Source organism: Vespa crabro, chromosome 11 (genome assembly GCF_910589235.1).
Source record: "Vespa crabro chromosome 11, iyVesCrab1.2, whole genome shotgun sequence".
NCBI lineage: Eukaryota > Metazoa > Arthropoda > Insecta > Hymenoptera > Vespidae > Vespa > Vespa crabro.
Genome location: NC_060965.1, coordinates 6,941,790 through 6,961,325, shown reverse-complemented (window position 1 = coordinate 6,961,325; position 19,536 = coordinate 6,941,790). Strand labels below are relative to the sequence as shown.

Below are 19,536 nucleotides of genomic sequence, written 5' to 3'. Positions count from 1 at the left end.
AAGGAAAGTGGAGGTCAATATTTCATTATTTTTTGATGATTAAATTATTTTTCTTTACAATTTTTTTAATTTTTATATATTAACAATTATATCAAAATCACATGATATATCATATTTTATTATTAATACTAGGGAAAAATGTTGTATTAATCGAAAATTGTAATATTTAATGATAATCGTAACTAATTTGTTGATTGAGTGAAGGAAAAAGAAATGACTTGAATAATGGGAAAATTAATGGTTAAATTTCATTAGCATCTAAATTACTCAGTTAGTTAGCCAGTGAAAATACTTAAATTGTCTATTAGAACAGATGTGTTATCATTTTCTGCATCGTAGAATTAATCTTCTGACGCAGATTCGTAATTTCATCGATGTTGATTTAGAGATACAAAGAATTCATGCGAACGAGAATCATCCATTTTTTTTTCTTGTTCGATAGTTTAATAACAATCTTACAATTAGTTTTATTAGAAATGAGTCATGCTATACGAAAGCGATAAAATGGATAATCAAAAGAGAATTAATATGGGATATTTAGATAAACTTTTTGTCTATAAATTGTTCATATTAACAATATTTATGTTAAATATTAATTTAATTTGTTAGATATAAAATATTCGATTTATAATAATATTAATATAATATTAAAAGTTAGACGTTTTGTATGTATAACTATCTAATATTAATTAATCGACGAATTATGTAACGTAAAAATAGTGGAAGGTTGTCCTGTATTATATACTATATATGATTTATATACTATATACTTATATACTATGTATTATATATTGTATTGGATCGTTCTTTTTTTTTTCTTTGCTTCACCACAGATATATTTTATTAAGTAATCGATAAAAACAAAAAGTTTTCTAATATATTCCAAATTTTATAGACACTCGTCGAATAATATTATTATATTTTAAAATATAATAATTCCGGAAACGATGGCTCATATCTTTTATCAAACTTCAATGCATAGTAAATTTAATCGATATTTAAAGAAAAATAATATATATACATGTATATATATATATATATATATATATATATATATATATATATATATATATTTATAAAAGTGGATACATAAAATGTTGTAATATCAATATTAAAATTTAAAAATAATTCTAAATTTTTATAAAAAGAAAAAGAAAAGAAAAGAAGAAATCACTTTCCAAAATTTCCCATGATTCAAGGCGTCATGATCCAAGTAAAAAACAAAAAAAAATGTAATTTTGAAGATAAGACGAAGAAAAACTATTTCTTTTACTCGCATGAAATCTCTACAGAGATCGTATAAATCTAAAAATAAAATTTAAAAAAATAAATAAAATCCAAATAAGTTAGTTGAACATAATTCAGAGTAAGAGTGTAAAATCACTTGTCTCATTTTACATATCAAATTCAGTCGTCTTATTTCGATATACAGCTGTACTGTTCCCTATACCCAACGCTGTTCAGTATTATCTTTTTCCTCAAAACTTTTTTCCGACTTTTTTTTGGACTACAAAATTTGAAAAATTTTCATCCGGAATTGAATCTCCCATAAAGGAAATGTTTACATTTGAATTTGCCCAAATTTCTCGCACGTTTTGTTACTTTCGCCGCTTTAAACGTCTCCTACTTTTTCTAATTCGGTGAATTTACACCCTGATGACGTACTGCGGATTGAATTAATTAACATTTAGCATTTTATTTGGCATGTTTATTACAGGAGTTTTTTTTTCTTAATTACTTGCCGAACAACCTGATGAAATAGGTTCTTGTTCCTTATTTTCCCTTGTATCTTCTTCACGTTACACGATGTACACGTTATTCTGATTGTTGTACTTCATTTAAGAAAGCGCATAGTACATCTTCACAATTAAAAATGATTAATATAAAAAATAAAAATCCATCGTCTCCGTAAGCAACCAAGTTTACATCGTAAGTATATAATTTTACGATGAATCAATTATCCCCGAAAAAAATCATACCATCTATCCTGAGAATCAGAGATTGATGACTCACTTTTTTCTCAATAACAATATCTTATGTAAGCACGATTATAAAGATAAACTTTGAATGATATATTAATGGATTGTATTCAGAAAATTTCATTATTTTTTTTGGTAAATTGTTAGTTAATTATGATTTAAATAAGAAGCAGAAAATTTTTGATTATTTAATTCCTATATTACAAATAACTTGTCTAATTCTTTTTAATTGAAAACAAACAAAAAGGTATTGTTTATGAATTCTTTTTTAATAATTGTCACTGGAAATATTCCGAAAATTGGACTATATCTACAAAACGTTAAATTCACAAGTCGAAATTACACTACATTACTCTTAGTACATATAAAATAGAAGAATAGAAATTATGTAAATGCAAATGGAGAAGAAATGGTTGCTTAATTTGATTCATCATTTTTTTAAATTGGAATCGAGAGAGAAATCTATAAATAATAATAATTAGAGAAAAATAATGAGAAGATAAATGAAAAGAGTGTATTCTTTTTAATATAATGTTTAATATAATTTCTTTTTAGTAAATATAGAGATCATGTTTAATGCAATATATTTAATAAGATCAAAAGAAGATAATTTAAAAATGATAAGCTTTTTTTCTTTTTCTTTTTTCTTTTCTGGTTTCTTTTTTTTTTCTTTTTTTTCTTTTTTTTTCTTTTGTTGAGTATAAATTATCCACCGTCTTTATTTTCATTTAGTACATCTATTTGCAGTCAGTAAAGAAATATTTTCTTATTTTCTTACGTACACACACTCAATCGTATTTTCTTTTTTTTACTTTCCAAAAGCGCAATCCGTTGTTTATCAGTAAGACCTAATTGCATTGCTTAATTAAAAAAAAAAATTTAATTAAGAAAAAACGAAAGAGATTCTATTTAGGTTACGGTCCAATTTCGTCAATATTCCTCTATACATCGAGATTTAATAATAAACCATTATTAATAAATAATTAAATATATAGACCTGTAAGAATAGATAACGATCCTATTTAGATAATCGATATACGTGTAATACGTTATGGTAAAGTGGTTCCATAGAAAATCTTTAACTAGTATCCCATTCGTTATCATCGGATTTCAAATATCAAAAAAAATTTAATGAAACGAAAAAAAAAATGGAAAATGATTCTCCCTTGAGATTTTCTCTCCCTCTCTCTCTCTCTCTCTCTCTCTCTCTCTCTCTCACAAACACACACACATACACACACACTTCCTGTATCATTTTTCCTCCTTTTTTTTATCAATTCACGCGTCACCTTTGTAATGTCGATCAAACGAAAGATTGGGATCTAATTAAAACAATAAAAATGAAAAGAAAGAAGAAAAGAGAACAGATATTGAACTAGATCTCCATTCAAAGTAAAATGGAAAATCTTTAACAATCATTAATTGCTTTTACCGTAACTATTTGTAACTAAATGTCTTTGTAAATTGCTTTTTTCTCTTTTACATTTGAATTTAACATTGATACAAAGTAAAATTCAAAATTGAACATTTCGAATCAGAGAAAATGGGAACGACGAACGATCCACTAGTCGAATGTATTCATTGGTAAAGTACTTACTTTCGACTTTGTCTTTTGTTAGAACAATTTGTCTCCTGGGAACGAACGTGTTCATCGAATAAAGTTCTAGTCATTGTAATTAAATGTTTAACGATTTAACGCGAACGAATATGAGTAACATCTATATATGTACGAAGAATGATGTCATTTTCAAATCGATATTAAAATTTATTCCCTAACGGTTTAATAAATTTGATTTTTTTTTATATAAATCACAATCTAATTCCTTTTTCTTTTATTTGTATCTTTATATTTTGTTTGATCACAAGAGTGTTACGTGAATTGATTAAGAAAATAAAAAGAAATACAGAGATAGAGAGAGAGAGAGAGAGAGATAGAGAGAGAGAGAGAGAGAGAATCTCAGGAGAGAATTTTCCGTTTTTCTTTTTTCACTCCATTGAATCTTTTTCTGATATTTTCGAAGCGACGTCGTCGTTGAGATTAACAAACGAAAAAAAAACCTTCAAAAAGAAGTTTCCAAACGTGAATATCTCATTATTCTCTTTCTCTCTCTCTCTCTCTCTCTCTCTCTCTCTCTCTCTTTCTCTTTCTCACTCACTCTCTTTTTCTTTCTCTTTCTCTTTCTTTGCTTTTGGGTTTTGCTTTTCTTCTTCTTCTTCTTCTTCTTTTTCGTTCTTTGAAAAGCTCTAAGTAGTTACGCGTAACTCGAGCGTCTGTAAAAACTTCAGAAATTTCATACTCTCAAAGGAGCGCTTTCAAGAAACGAAAGGTCTTACAAAGATGTCTCGTCGTTATTTGACGCTCGAATTAGGATCATAAGAAAGCTGAGAAAAAATGGAAAGAAATAAGGATGAAAATTGAAAAATTCAATTACATGTCCGCATTCGTTATAATATAATTCGTTTGTGAGGGGAAAAAAAATCGATCGGAAGATTATTGAAAATGAAAGGAACAAAAAATTGAACAAAAAAAAAAAAGAACAAAAAACAAACTCGTTATGAAAACAATTAATTCGCTTGAAAAGTTGGGGTCTCTCTGCCGTAAATCTCGTCGATTCTTTTTCTTTTTGTTTTTTTTCTTTTTGTTTATTACGCTTGAATTAGAATTACAAGAGAGATGCGAAAAAAATAAAAAAAAAAAAGAAGAAAAAAAATGCAGAGGATGAAAATTGAAAATGAAATTACGGGATTAATGTCCATTGTATTTGTTTTTCTTACGACAATAAAATATCGTCGACCGGACAACGATAATTTGAAACAAAGATCGGACGATAAAATATTGGAAAAAAAAAAACGAGAGTAAAAAAGGAAAAAAAGATCGAACGATAATCTCGAACGATTATCTCGTTTGTACAATATTAATTCGTTATTACGCGAGTTCGTCTTTTTCTTTTTCACATTTATAATTTTTCTTAAGAACAAACGACAAATATTTTATAAAAAAAAAAAAAAAAGAAGAAAGAAAGAAAGAAAATTTAATTTGTTCGAAAAGCCCGCCTTTTTCGCAGCGCGGATTTTTCTTCTTTTTTTTTCCCCACTTTAAACAATTAAGAAATGAACGCGAAATTTGAATTGCCTCTTGAGGTCGATACGAAATTCGTATTGAACAGTAGCATGATTATCTTTTCCCATCTTTTTCTATTCGTTACTCTCTTTCCAACGATAGGAAAATCGGAACCGTTAACACGATACACGTCCGAATCGCCTACGTATACCGTCCATATTTGCATTCTTAATTTGGATGGTAAAAAAAAAAAAAAGAACAAAAAAAAAGGAAAGAAAACAGAAAAAAGAAAACAAAAAGGATAAAAACCAGAGTCGAATGTAAATGAAGAGATACGCAGTTTCTACGAAATCGAATCTTCCTGTTAATTTCGATTTTGCAATGCAAATGTCCGCGACTTCTTCGTGTCTCTTTTCTCGCATTTCGTTGTCCCTAAAGAGAAGAAGTAGTGGAGAAGGAGGATGAGGTAAAGATGGTGGAAGTGAAGGAAAAGAAGAGAAAGAAGATGTTCTGATTCGTTCAAAGAAATTGCATAATTTTCACGCTTAGAAAATGATGAGAGAAGAGTAGCTTCAAATAAGATCGTTGTTTGATGTGCTCTTCAATTTTTTATTTTACGATATAACTTTATATTCGATTTTTTTCTTTCTTTTTTTTTTGTTCCTTTGTATGTGTGCGTGCGTATGCCTGTGTGTATATGTGTATATCTTATTTCTTACTGTCGTTTGCATAATATTATTTCTTTATTACACGAACTCATCCTCTTCTTTTTCCCATTTATAATTTTTCTTTTTTTATATTATACAAGAATTTTTTGTTTACATTTTACATTTTACATTTTTAATCCTATTCTTTAAATTATTATAGTCTAGTATTAAATTAATATATTTCTGTAGTTTCTTCGTTATAGATTATTACGATTTAATAGTAACATTTCAATTAGAAATTTTTTCTATTTTCTTCTTCTTTTTCTTTTCTTTTGTTTTCATAAAAATTACAAAGCATATATTCCGTTTTCTTTTAGTTTCTTTTTTTTCTTTCGTATTTTCATTCTCATTATCTCATTCATATTATTTTATTTCATAATTACACGTCTCGCAATACTTTCTCATATCTTTTATAAAAATTTTATTTTCATTTTACATCTAACATTTTTCTTACTCCTCATTTGTTTCTTCAATTTTAATATATCATTGAAATGTACTTGATAATAAATTAATGTCTTATAAATTGTTGCAATATTAATAATGACTTTTCGATTGGAGATAATTTTGTTATCAAAAAATTGTATCATTAAACGAAATTGTATTCTCATAAAAAAAAAAGCTGCTTTATAAAATCTTTCGAAGGGAAAAAAGACAAGGACAAATGATAAAGATAAATAAAAAAACGAAAAAAAAAAAAGTTATAAAGAATAAAAAGTTATTTTCGCTTTTTGTTTTTATCCTTTTTCAGAAATTTAGTGCACAACCTGAGCTTGACCGATTTGACGGAGCAACAAAGGCTCACGTGGTACTCGACGGAAAAGGACGTAAAGATGTGCGTCGTCAAAGGGACGCCGGAAGAAAATTGCCAGAATTATATACGTATACTCGTGAAGACGAGCTCGAACACACTTTTGGTGTGCGCAACGAACGCCTTCAAACCGATGTGCCGCGATTACCTCGTACACGCAGGTAATTACACGATGATAAAGGAAAAGGGAGGACAAGCTAGGTGTCCCTATGATCCTCAACACAACAGTACCTTCGTTTATGTCGAGGGTGAACTTTACACCGGAACTGTCGCCGATTTTGCTGGAATGGATCCCATTATCTATAGGGAACCATTGCAAACCGAACAATACGACTCGATGAGTCTTAATGGTGAGTACCAATTTTACGAATTTAACTATTTCATTATGCTATTTTAATAATTATATTTAAGTGCTACTTTTTTTTTCTTTTTTCTTTTTTATCGTAAAAAAAAATAAAAATAAAAATAATAACAAAAATAATAATAATAACAGTAAAGATACGAAAGATTTGTCCAATTGAAAAATATAAATTGTATGACAGTAAAAATTACAAGGATATTGATTTGTTATCGGTTTAGATATTTATATTGTTTTTATTGATATTTCTTTCTTTTTTTTCTGTTATATTATAAGAAAGATAAAAATTGTTGGATATGAAAATTGTGTTCATTAAGAATCTAAATTTGTTTAAAATAAAAACATAGTTATATCACTCTGTTACGATTTTGATAATTTTCTATTGTTATTCTTTTTGTTATTATTAAAATATAAATAATGATTATGAAATTTATGAATATTTGAAAGAAATTCGTTCGTTGAAAATTTAATTTATAAAACTTGAGATGTACATATAATATTCGTGCGTATATTTTTAATTGTTTATAATTTAACTCTCCTATCTTATTTGTTAATTAAACGATTAGAAATAATAACAATTATAAATATAAGTAATATATTTCTTACAAAATTTAATCTATATATTTATAAAAATAAAATATACTTTAACATCTTTTTTTCAATTTTTACGATTTAATGAAAACTTTTAAACCGACAATGTCTTTCTCTTATAACAAAACAAAAATAATAATGATTACATATACAATTATTAAATCTATTCGTTAAAAATCTAATTATATCGTTAAATAATTTTTATAATTTTCTAACGACTTAATATTAAAATTTTAATTGTTATCTTCATTCAGAAAAACAACACTAAATATAAAATATCATTGGAGAAAATTATTAAATATTGCAAGTAATAACAATCATTATTATAAATATTATAATATCGAGTTAAAGTAAAAAAGAAGTCGACTGCCTTTTGAAAATACTTTATTCGAATAAATAATGAAGACAAAAAGTTAACCAACTTTTGGTTAACCAACTACGCTGAGTTCAGCGTAGTTCGTTCGTTCGAAATTCCAAAAGAATTTTCTCTCTTCCTCTTCCTCCCTCTCTCTCTTTCTCTTTCTCTCTCTTTTTCTCTTATAAATTCACGGATATTTAAGTACGAAAGGAATTATTTAACAGGCCGTATTCCTCCTCGTCGAGAAAAGAACGAGAATTCGATTTTCGAAAATTCTCAGTCGATTCCAAACGAGAGAAGATAAAAGGATGAAGAGAAGAAAAGAGAGAGAGAGAGAGAGAGAGAGAGAACAGAAATTCATTCAATAATTATTCAGACAAATCTTATGATCGAATAAAAACAAAAAAAAAACTCGCGAGAATAATACTAATCTATTCGATCCATCTAATTCCGCGATAAGTCGCGCATTTAGATGTATTTAAAAAATAGTCATTAATCCTTATGATCTTTCACCTTGTTATATATAAGAGATAATAAAAATTTTGTAACTTAACTCTTTTATGTCCTTTTCGAAAAAAAAAGGAAAAAAAAACCAACTAAGTAACTAACAACTAACTAACAAACTAATTAACCAACCGTATCCTCTCATCCGCGGAACAAATTTCTTTTTCCTTCAAGTAGCAAGCACGTATCAGTTTCGTGCGATTAAGGGCAAAAAAGTGGAGAGGGAGGAAGTGAGAAAAAAACGACAGAAAACTAACAAATAAGAAAAAGGAACAAAAAAAAAAGAAAAAGAAAAAAAACGAAAACATGAAAAAAAATTTACGAAGAGAAAATCGGATTTCTTTTGTTCTTCTTCTTCTTTCTTCGTTTCTCTCTTTCTCTCTTTCTCTGTTTCTCTCTCCTTCTCTGTCTCTATTTCTCTCTCTTTCTCTCTTTATCTCTATGTATCTATCTCTTTCTCTCTCTCTCTCTTTCTCTTATACAGCATCTAAACCTTTCTTAAGATGAAGAAAGACAGAAGACGATAATGAAGAATTTCGTCAAGCAAAGGATTTTCCTTGTTCATTTTTATAAAAATCGACCGAGTTGTTGGCGCTTCTTTTTCTTTGCAAAAGCACATTTTTCTCCTTCTTCTTCTTCTTCTTTTGCTACGATAAAATGGCATCGTGTGTAAGTAGCTTAAAGTCGAGCTGTTACCACCAGTATCATCTTTTCTTTCGGATTTTTTTTTTTTTTTGGTAAATTCTTTCTCCGAGTTTTTCTCATTGTTCTTCTTTTTTTTCAATTATACGAAATGAAAGAAAAAGAAAAAAAATAACGATCAGTTAATGTGGTTCGTCTCGTCGTCGTCGTCGTCATCATTGAAAAGATTTAAAAAAATTTCTGGGACGACGGCTAACGAATAGAATGTGCTGTGCTACCAGATGGGTAGATATTAATAAAATGAATCGTTCGAAGGGAATGAAAATTTTCGTTAAGAATCGTCGATGTCGTCGGCCGTCCGGTCATTTGGTTGGTTGGTTGGTTGGTAGGTAGGTTGGTTGGATGGTTGGTGGGTTGGTTTGTTCGAACGGAGCGTTAAAATTGATACGTCACTTTGTTCGAGGCTCCCTCCACTCTTTTCCACCCCTCCCATTCCACACCCCTCCTACCAACCTCTATCCCGCTATCTCGTCTCCGAGGGTATTTTAATTGAACGGTGTACGAGCGCTAATCAAGTTTTCCTACCCAAGTTGGATAATATTGATTTTCGGTCGGAAGAAAATTCAATTTTCCCTTTCTATCTGTCTCTCTTTCTTTCTCCCTTTCTCTCTTTCTCTCTCTCTCTCTCTCTCTCTCTATATATATATATATATATATATATATATATATATATATATATATGTATATATATATCTTTCTTGTTCCATCTTTCGTTGTTGAACAATTCAAAGGCGACTTTCCATCGATTCCAAGAAACGGGAGATTAGGAACGGGAAGATTAGGAGATAAAGACACGTCGATCAAAGTCGATTTTAATCGTATGGAAAATAAGAGAATTCCTATAATAGATCAGAATATTGTAAGAAGCTTGATAATTTGTCCTTAGTGCTTATCGAAGATCGGAAAAAGATGAATCTTCGTCTCTACGGAATGTATTTGTGTATACGTAAGTGTGTGCATATGTGTATGTGCGTGTTTGTGTGTCTCTCTCTGTGTGTGTCTCTCTCTGTCTGTGTGTGTGTGTATACGTGTCTCTGTGTAAGAAAGGAGAACGGAGAAAATTTATAGGATAGCTCGTACGTAAAGCGCGAGATTAATATTACTTTATGAATCTTAAGAAGCTTATGAAAACCCTGTCACGGTTAATAAATCGATAAAGTTTTCCTACTTTACCGACAAAAGAGAGAAAGAGGGAGAGAGAGAGAGTGAGAGTAAGAGAGAGAGAGAGAGAGAGAGAGAGAGAGTTTTACCACAGGATTCTCGAAATAATCGCTGAAAATAAAAAAGTTCTGCATGAACGTCCTGTTCGAAAAGGAATTATAAGGATGACGATAACAAAGTTAACAGGCTGATATTCGAACCTTTTCTTCCTTTTGTTCGTTTACTTTTTTTATTTTTTTTTTTTTTTATTTTTCAATCCTTTTAACGAAAGGATACTTTTTCTTTTTTCCATTTTAACCACTTTTTCATTTTTTTATTTTTGTTTTATTTTAATAGAAGTCTTAGAAAACTTCAGAGTAATTTTATTCTAACGCGAGGAAAATATTTGTTTTGTTTTAATTACAATATTATATGCTTCTAACGCAAAAGCAACATTCCAAACAATGTTTACATTCTAAATAATGTATGAACGTGGCTTGATTATATAGTAAAGTCAGTGTGTATACAAATGATATCATTTATATTTTTTTTATGTTTATCTTTAAAATTTTTTTTTAATAGATTTTATCTTGATCTACATGACATATTAATTGTTATCATATATTTAAAATGATATTCTAAAAAATGTTCTAAATAATGTGATAACAATTGGAACTTGCAAGTGTATAAGTCAAGTTTAGTTATCGCTCATATTTCATTTTCAAAATGAAAAATATCTTCTAAATCCATAGAGAACGATAATTTTCGTTTTCATATAAAACGATGTTCTAAACAATCTTCTAAATAGTATGCAAATAATAAGAATAAATATATATTCCCAAACTTACTCTTAGCCTCACTAATTTTTTTTTTCTCATCAGTAAAATTTTCCCTCCAAAACTGTACAACATATTAATATGATACGTGTAAAACAATATTCTAGACAATGTTCTAAACAATGTTCTAAGGAACGTATAGATGATAGTCAGGGTTTGGAGTGACGTCACTCATCTTTTTCTTATCTTCAAAACTAATATCTCTGACTCTACGTGATACATTAATTATCTTCAAGTTAAATGATATTCTAAGCAATATTCTAAACAACGTATAAATGAGACTCGCTAGTTTAGCCAGGCTTAGCCTTATGTCACTCATATTTAGTTTCAAAATTAATATCTCTAATTCCAAGTAACAGATTAATCGTTTTCATGTTAAACGATATTCCAAACAATATTCTAAACAATCTAATAAATTAGGGTCACTAATATACTCAAACTTATTATGAATATTACTCCTTTTTATCTATAAAATGAATATTTATAATTCAGTGTAATACATTAATTGTTTTCATATAAAACATTATTCTAAACCATAATCTAAACAATGTAATAATAAATTAAATTCATAAATATTATTCCTTTTTATCTATAAAATTAATATTTCTAATTCAATGTAATACATTAATTATTTTCATGTAAAACAATATTCTAAATAATCTGATAAAAAATTAGATTCACGAATATACAGGTACTTGTCATGAATATTACTCTTTTTTATTTACAAAAAATTAATATTTCTAATTTAACATAATACGTTAAATCTTTTCATGTAAAACGATATACCAAACAATATTCTAAATAATCTAATAATAAATTAACCTCACTGATATGACTTTTGACTTGACATGATATTATTCCTTTTTATTTCGAGAATTAATAACTCTAAATGTAATTACATGTAACATATTAATTTTTGTTCGTACATAAAATAATAATCTAAACAAAGAAAAAAAAACTTTAATTTTTTAATTATTCCAAACAATGTATGAATGATTTTCGCATATATAGTTAACGTATGACGACATTATTTATTTCTTTTTTTATCTTTGAAGTTTTTTTTTATCAAATATTTCTTACTTCACGTAACTTATACAATCGTTTTCGTATAAAACAATATTCTAAACAACATTCTAAATAATTTAATAACAATTTTTACTTGTATGTATGCAGTAAAGCTTATTCTATTATCTCATATATTCATTTTAAAAATTAAATATCTCTAATTTCATAATTAGCATGTAAATTATTTTCACATAAAACGATATTCTAAACAATGTTGTAAACATAATATATAATATATTAATATTACATAATATAACACATAATATAATACATAATATAACATAATATAAAAATATATATACATATATTTTTTTTTATCTAACAAGTAAAGTATTTATTTTGTTACAGCTCCAAATTTTGTGAGTTCCATGTCCCAAGGTGACTTTGTCTACTTCTTCTTCAGGGAGACTGCCGTTGAATATATAAACTGCGGCAAGGTGAGTAACGATCGATAAATCTCTTGATTATTATCGAGGGAACGTAATTAAAGCGGAAATAATTCATTAAGCGCATTATCGATCGACTTATATATTCTGATAATATATTCCTAAACGAGAGTCACGTGACTTCCCTTCTATATCTTTTCATTGCATCTTAATGATTTTCATTCTATATGCAACGTGCTATTATCAGGTTGGCACGATCGAATAATTTTATGAAATTATTATTTTATGATTTAGAGTATTAATACCTTTTTTTATACTTTCTTCCTTCTTTTCTTTTTTTTTCCTTTTTTTCTGTTAATTTTCATACGGTGTATATATATATATATATATATATATATATATATATATATATATATATATATATATATATATATATATATATATATATATATATATTTAATATATTACATATTAATATATTACATATAATAAATAAATAATTAAATAAATAAATAGTTAAATAAATAATTTTTATAAATTACTATTTTAGTACTAACCAGACAAAAATAAACTTATATGATTTAAATTACTAATACTTTATTTTTACAATTTTTTCTTTTTCTTTCCTTTTTTTGATAAACTTTTATGCTATATATCATATATAATTATAAAAATGGGTTTAAATGAACAATAACAATTTTAATAAATTATTATTTTAGAACTAACAAAAAAGATGTATTTATATGATCTAGTTTACCAATATCTTCTTTTTATATTCTTTTCTTTTTCTATTAATTTTTGTAAAAATTAGACTACATATCATATAATTATAAAATGGCCTATATAAATTAAATTTTTTTATTATTTCTATAGTAATATTAGAAAAAAATTAATTTATAATATTTAAATCACTAATATCTTTTTTTTATACATTTTTCTTTTCTTTTTACTTTTTTCTTTCTATTTTATTCTTTTACTTTTCTTTATTAATGTTTCTTTATATCTTGTTAAATATCATACATTGGTGCTAGATATGCATATCATATGTAATTATATAATTTGTTAAACTGAGTGATCTTAAAGAATTACTAGAATATTATTAAAAAAAAAATTAATAGACACACATACACACATATACATATATATAAAATATAATTCTCTATCGAATAGAATAATACTTTTCGAATTTCTTCCTTTTCCTTTTTCTTTTTCATTTATTTATTTTTTTATTTTCGATATCATTATTTCTTTTTATTTTGTTAAAAAATATTATCTATAGAAATAAACTTTCATTCTTTCGCGTAGCAACTGGTACTTTGATCCTTTTCTTCGGCCATTTCTTATCGGCCATTTAAGACGATTAAGTCTCTTACGATCAGTGGCCATTCAGAGTGAGCTTTTAGAGAAGGCCCGGTTTCTTTACCCATTCTCTATTGGCAAACGATTCCACCCTACTTCCGTCTCTTTACTACCTTTCGATCGAAGGAAAGTTCGAAAGCTGAGGGGTCAATTGTGAATGACTCTTCTTAAGTCCTGCCCTCTTGGTTATTACGAAAGCTTCCCGTTGTACTTCGGAGTTTCTCCAAGCTTTGACAGATTTCTAAAAGTTCAAAGACGGCGAAGTTTGTGATGTTATGTAGTAAGAAAATGAACGATTCTTGATCACTCACTTCGAATAAGAAGATAAAATGTTAAATATAATAGATAAATACGTTAAACTATCTCTAAAAATAAAGATAATGATATAGAAATTTCTTTTCTTTTTCTTTTTTTCTTTTCTTTTATTATTATTATTATTATTATTATTATTATTATTATTATTATTATTATTATTATTATTATTATTATTATTATTATTATTATTATTATTATTATTATTATTATTATTATTATTATTATTATTATTATTATTATTATTATTATTATTATTATTATTATTATTATTATTATTATTATTATTATTATTATTATTATTATTATTATTATTATTATTATTATTATTATTATTATTATTATTATTATTATTATTATTATTATTATTATTATTATTATTATTATTATTATTATTATTATTATTATTATTATTATTATTATTATTATTATTATTATTATTATTATTATTATTATTATTATTATTATTATTATTATTATTATTATTATTATTATTATTATTATTATTATTATTATTATTATTATTATTATTATTATTATTATTATTATTATTATTATTATTATTATTATTATTATTATTATTATTATTATTATTATTATTATTATTATTATTATTATTATTATTATTATTATTATTATTATTATTATTATTATTATTATTATTATTATTATTATTATTATTATTATTATTATTATTATTATTATTATTATTATTATTATTATTATTATTATTATTATTATTATTATTATTATTATTATTATTATTATTATTATTATTATTATTATTATTATTATTATTATTATTATTATTATTATTATTATTATTATTATTATTATTATTATTATTATTATTATTATTATTATTATTATTATTATTATTATTATTATTATTATTATTATTATTATTATTATTATTATTATTATTATTATTATTATTATTATTATTATTATTATTATTATTATTATTATTATTATTATTATTATTATTATTATTATTATTATTATTATTATTATTATTATTATTATTATTATTATTATTATTATTATTATTATTATTATTATTATTATTATTATTATTATTATTATTATTATTATTATTATTATTATTATTATTATTATTATTATTATTATTATTATTATTATTATTATTATTATTATTATTATTATTATTATTATTATTATTATTATTATTATTATTATTATTATTATTATTATTATTATTATTATTATTATTATTATTATTATTATTATTATTATTATTATTATTATTATTATTATTATTATTATTATTATTATTAGTATTATTATTATTATTATTATTATTATTATTATTATTATTATTATTATTATTATTATTATTATTATTATTATTATTATTATTATTATTATTATTATTATTATTATTATTATTATTATTATTATTATTATTATTATTATTATTATTATTATTATTATTATTATTATTATTATTATTATTATTATTATTATTATTATTATTATTATTATTATTATTATTATTATTATTATTATTATTATTATTATTATTATTATTATTATTATTATTATTATTATTATTATTATTATTATTATTATTATTATTATTATTATTATTATTATTATTATTATTATTATTATTATTATTATTATTATTATTATTATTATTATTATTATTATTATTATTATTATTATCATCTCACTTTTGTTTGACATTTTTCAGGCCGTCTATTCTCGCGTAGCGAGAGTCTGTAAATACGATCGGGGCGGACCCCATCGTTTTCGTAACAGATGGACGTCTTTCCTGAAGTCTCGTCTTAATTGCTCCGTCACCGGAGACTTCCCTTTTTACTTCAATGAAATACGTGAGTTATTCCGCCTCGAACGAATTTTTATTTCCTATCGATAAGTATACCTTTATTGAATCAAGATCCTTATTAATTATCAATTATATAAAGTATCAATGGTACAAATAAAAAATTATCGAGACATTTACTATGACTGATTTATTCGAGATATTATTACGATAGATGTATATATTCTAGAACACTAAATAATTAGAATTAGAAGACAATAGTAAATTTGAAGACGAAATAAAATGACTCGAAGCACTTGATACAACAATTGTTAGGAGAAAAAAAAATTAAAAATTTTAAGCAAAAACATAAATAGATACGAAAATCAAGTAGGATCTAATAAGTAAAAATTATCAAAATGGCTGATAGAATGAATATAAGGAGAAAAGGAATTAATAATTTAAGGAAAAAAATGCAAATGCGGATAAAATTTCAAACTGTGATAAAATTTGAAAGAAAACTAAGAAAAAAAAGAAAAAATAAGAAAAATTACAAATCTTTGAAATAAACTTTATAATCTAATCGACAATTGTGGTTAGATATAAACGATTTTTTTAATAATTTCGAAATTATTAATAAATAAATAAATAATTTTAATTCGCAGAGTCAACGACCGAATTGATATCCGGACAATATGGAAGTTTATCAGCCCAGCTGATATACGGCACGTTCACGACCCCGGTAAATAGCATAAGCGGCTCAGCTGTGTGCGCCTTTTCCCTCCAGGATATCACCGATACCTTCGAGGGTAATTTCAAGGAGCAAAGCGCGCTCAACTCAAACTGGCTGCCTGTACAAAGTGCCAAAGTACCCGATCCTAGGCCGGGACAGTGTGTCAATGATTCCCGCACTTTACCGGACTTAACTTTAAACTTTATCAATACCCATTCCCTGATGGACGAATCAGTGCCGAGCTTTTTTGGACAACCGATCGTTATACGCACCAGTTTTCAGTAAGATATACTTTCTTTTACATATTATATATCTCCTAATAATAATGTTAATTATTCCTGTTATTTTGTTTTTTCTTTTTTAGGTATTTTTTAGATTTTTTCTTTTTTTTTTAGATAAAATAAGATCTAATCTTATAAATTCTAACTTAATCTTTAATATTTAAGTATTTAATCACTGAAAGAAAAAGAAAAACAAGAAAAAGAAATTAATTAAACTTAATCCAAAAACCTTAAAGAAGCCTAACTTATCATCTAACATGATTTAATCTAACTAAACTTGAAAATCTAGAAAAATAAAATTCTTCTAGACATTTTCTTAATAACACTTCATATGTATATATATATAAATAGAATTACAAGTCGGATTTTTGAAAAAATAGTTACAGGTTTACACAAATCGCAGTGGATCCTCAAGTGAAAACACCAGGTGGTAAGACTTACGATGTCCTCTTCATCGGCACAGACAATGGAAAGGTTATCAAAGCTGTGAACGCTGAGTCAGCGGATTCTCACGAAAAAGTTAGTCCAGTTGTGATCGAAGAGATCCAAGCGTTTCCATCAACGGTGCCTGTTCGTGGAATAAAAGTCGTCCGTGCTTCGCAAGCCGGAGATGGTTTGGAAGATGGCCGACTGGTTGTGATAGCAGATAGCCAAGTCCAAGCACTGAGGTTGCATCGTTGTTACGGTGACAGGATATTGTCCTGCGGCGAATGTGTAGCTCTCCAGGATCCATATTGTGCTTGGGACAAAATCGAGGGCAAGTGTCGTGCATTGGTTGGTCCAGCTGTTACGGATGCCAGCAGATTTTTGCAAAGCGTAGCAACTGGCATCCATGCGTCCTGCCCGCCAAGTAAAGGATTAAATAAGGACGCTAGTAGTGTCGGTGCCATTTCTGCTAATCAAAATAAATTCCCTCAGGATTCGATGATACCCAATAAAGAGAGTCAAGGCGGAGAAATAATAAATATCATGCAAGACGAAGAACAAGACAGTTCAGGTATATCAAAGTTATTTATTAATAAACCGTATTAAACCCAAGGATAACGTATATATTTAATTTTATCATTAAACGTTAAAGGTCCAGAAGTATCAGCCGCTGATTCACCACCGCCGCAGTACAGCGTTGAGACTTTAGTGATGGCTGTAGTGGCCGGTGCATTGGCAGCATTGCTCGTTGGTTTTGTTGCGGGTTATCTATGCGGTCGAAAGTGTAGAAAAGATGAGGATGATAACTTGCCATATCCGGATACGGAGTATGAATACTTTGAACAACGTCAAAACGTCAACAGGTAAAAACCATACCGGTTTATTCGAAAAAATTATTGATACAATAATGACTAATACAAAAAAAGAAAAAACAAATATCTCCATTATTTATAGGTTAGCGCCTGAACCAAAGTTACTGCCGCAAGAAGAGGTTACTTACGCAGAACCAGTTTTAGTTCCACAACCATCTAAGATGCATTCACCAAAGGGTACCATGAGAAAACCACCGCCAACCCCAACGGAAACTTTATTCCAGTTTCCAGATGGTTATGGTTTCCGTGGTCCAAGAGATAATTTTGGTACTCTCCGTTCCCATCAAGGGGACGCGTATCGTCGGAACGACGGATTCGCGACGACACGCAGCGTTAAAAAGGTTTATCTCTGAGAAACGAGCGAGGAGGGAGGTGGCCGTCACCGGAGCTTAGGACGGCCAACACGGAATCGTCACAACGCGAGTTCAGCCGGTAGAAGTAGTCGCGCTGTGACGTCCTCAGGGGGACAGTCCAATCGTGAGTTAGCTGGCCCGAGGGCACTCGAGTCGCCTTCGCCACCCTCCAGCGTCTCCTCGAGTTCCCCCTCCCCTCCCTCCTCGTCACCATCGCCGACCCTCGTACCGATCGCGATGAGTGGCTCGCCACCACCGCCAACCCTAACGCCACCCTGCAGTTTCATATATCGATCATAGTCCTCAATTATTCCCACGGCTATCACGTACTCTTCGACACCCTGCTTTTACCATCCCCATTAAAATGGGGGAAGGACATTAGATACCTTCTTAAAATCGGGGGTCCTATATTAAACGTTCCCAAAAATGTATAGAGAGAAGACTCATACAGAAAAGTCTGATGCCGCCAGTGTAAGTGTAAGTGCATGTGTGTGTGTGTGTGTGTGTGTGTGTGTGTGTATGATTGTGTATTTGTGTATGTGTATGTGTGCATGTATATGTGTGTGTGTATGAAAAAAAGTAAGAATGAGAAAGCGAGAGAGAGACTGAACTATTTTCTTTGTTTTTCTTTTACTTTTTCCTTTTTCCTCTTTTCTCTTTATTATTATTATTATTTTTATTATTATTACTATTATTAGTACTATTATTATTATTACTATTATTATTACTATTATTATTACTATTAGTAGTAGTAATAGTAGTAATAGTATTAATATTATCGTTTTTGCTTTCTTTTTCTTTTTCTAATTTTTTTCTTGTTTTTTCTTTTTTTGTCATCGATGCAAATCGACGCATTTTTTGCTTTTTATTTTGTTTTTATTTCGACAATGTTCCAAGGGAAAGCTTTCCGAATTTT

At 26.9% G+C, this 19,536-nt stretch overlaps 1 protein-coding gene across 4 annotated transcripts in view; it reads left to right on the top strand.

The window, feature by feature from the left end:
- LOC124427910 (semaphorin-1A) overlaps positions 1-19,218 on the top strand; it is a 324,222-nt gene extending 305,004 nt beyond the window's left edge. For all 4 annotated transcript variants that reach the window (XM_046971339.1, XM_046971341.1, XM_046971342.1 and 1 more), the window contains exons 4-10: positions 6,496-6,905; positions 12,458-12,546; positions 15,884-16,025; positions 16,621-16,969; positions 17,350-17,966; positions 18,048-18,258; positions 18,350-19,218. In XM_046971339.1, coding sequence (XP_046827295.1) covers positions 6,496-6,905; positions 12,458-12,546; positions 15,884-16,025; positions 16,621-16,969; positions 17,350-17,966; positions 18,048-18,258; positions 18,350-18,620 — 2,089 coding nt within the window. In that variant the 3' untranslated portion in view covers positions 18,621-19,218. The remainder of the gene's footprint in view (positions 1-6,495; positions 6,906-12,457; positions 12,547-15,883; positions 16,026-16,620; positions 16,970-17,349; positions 17,967-18,047; positions 18,259-18,349) is intronic.
- The last annotated feature ends 318 nt before the right edge of the window (positions 19,219-19,536 follow it).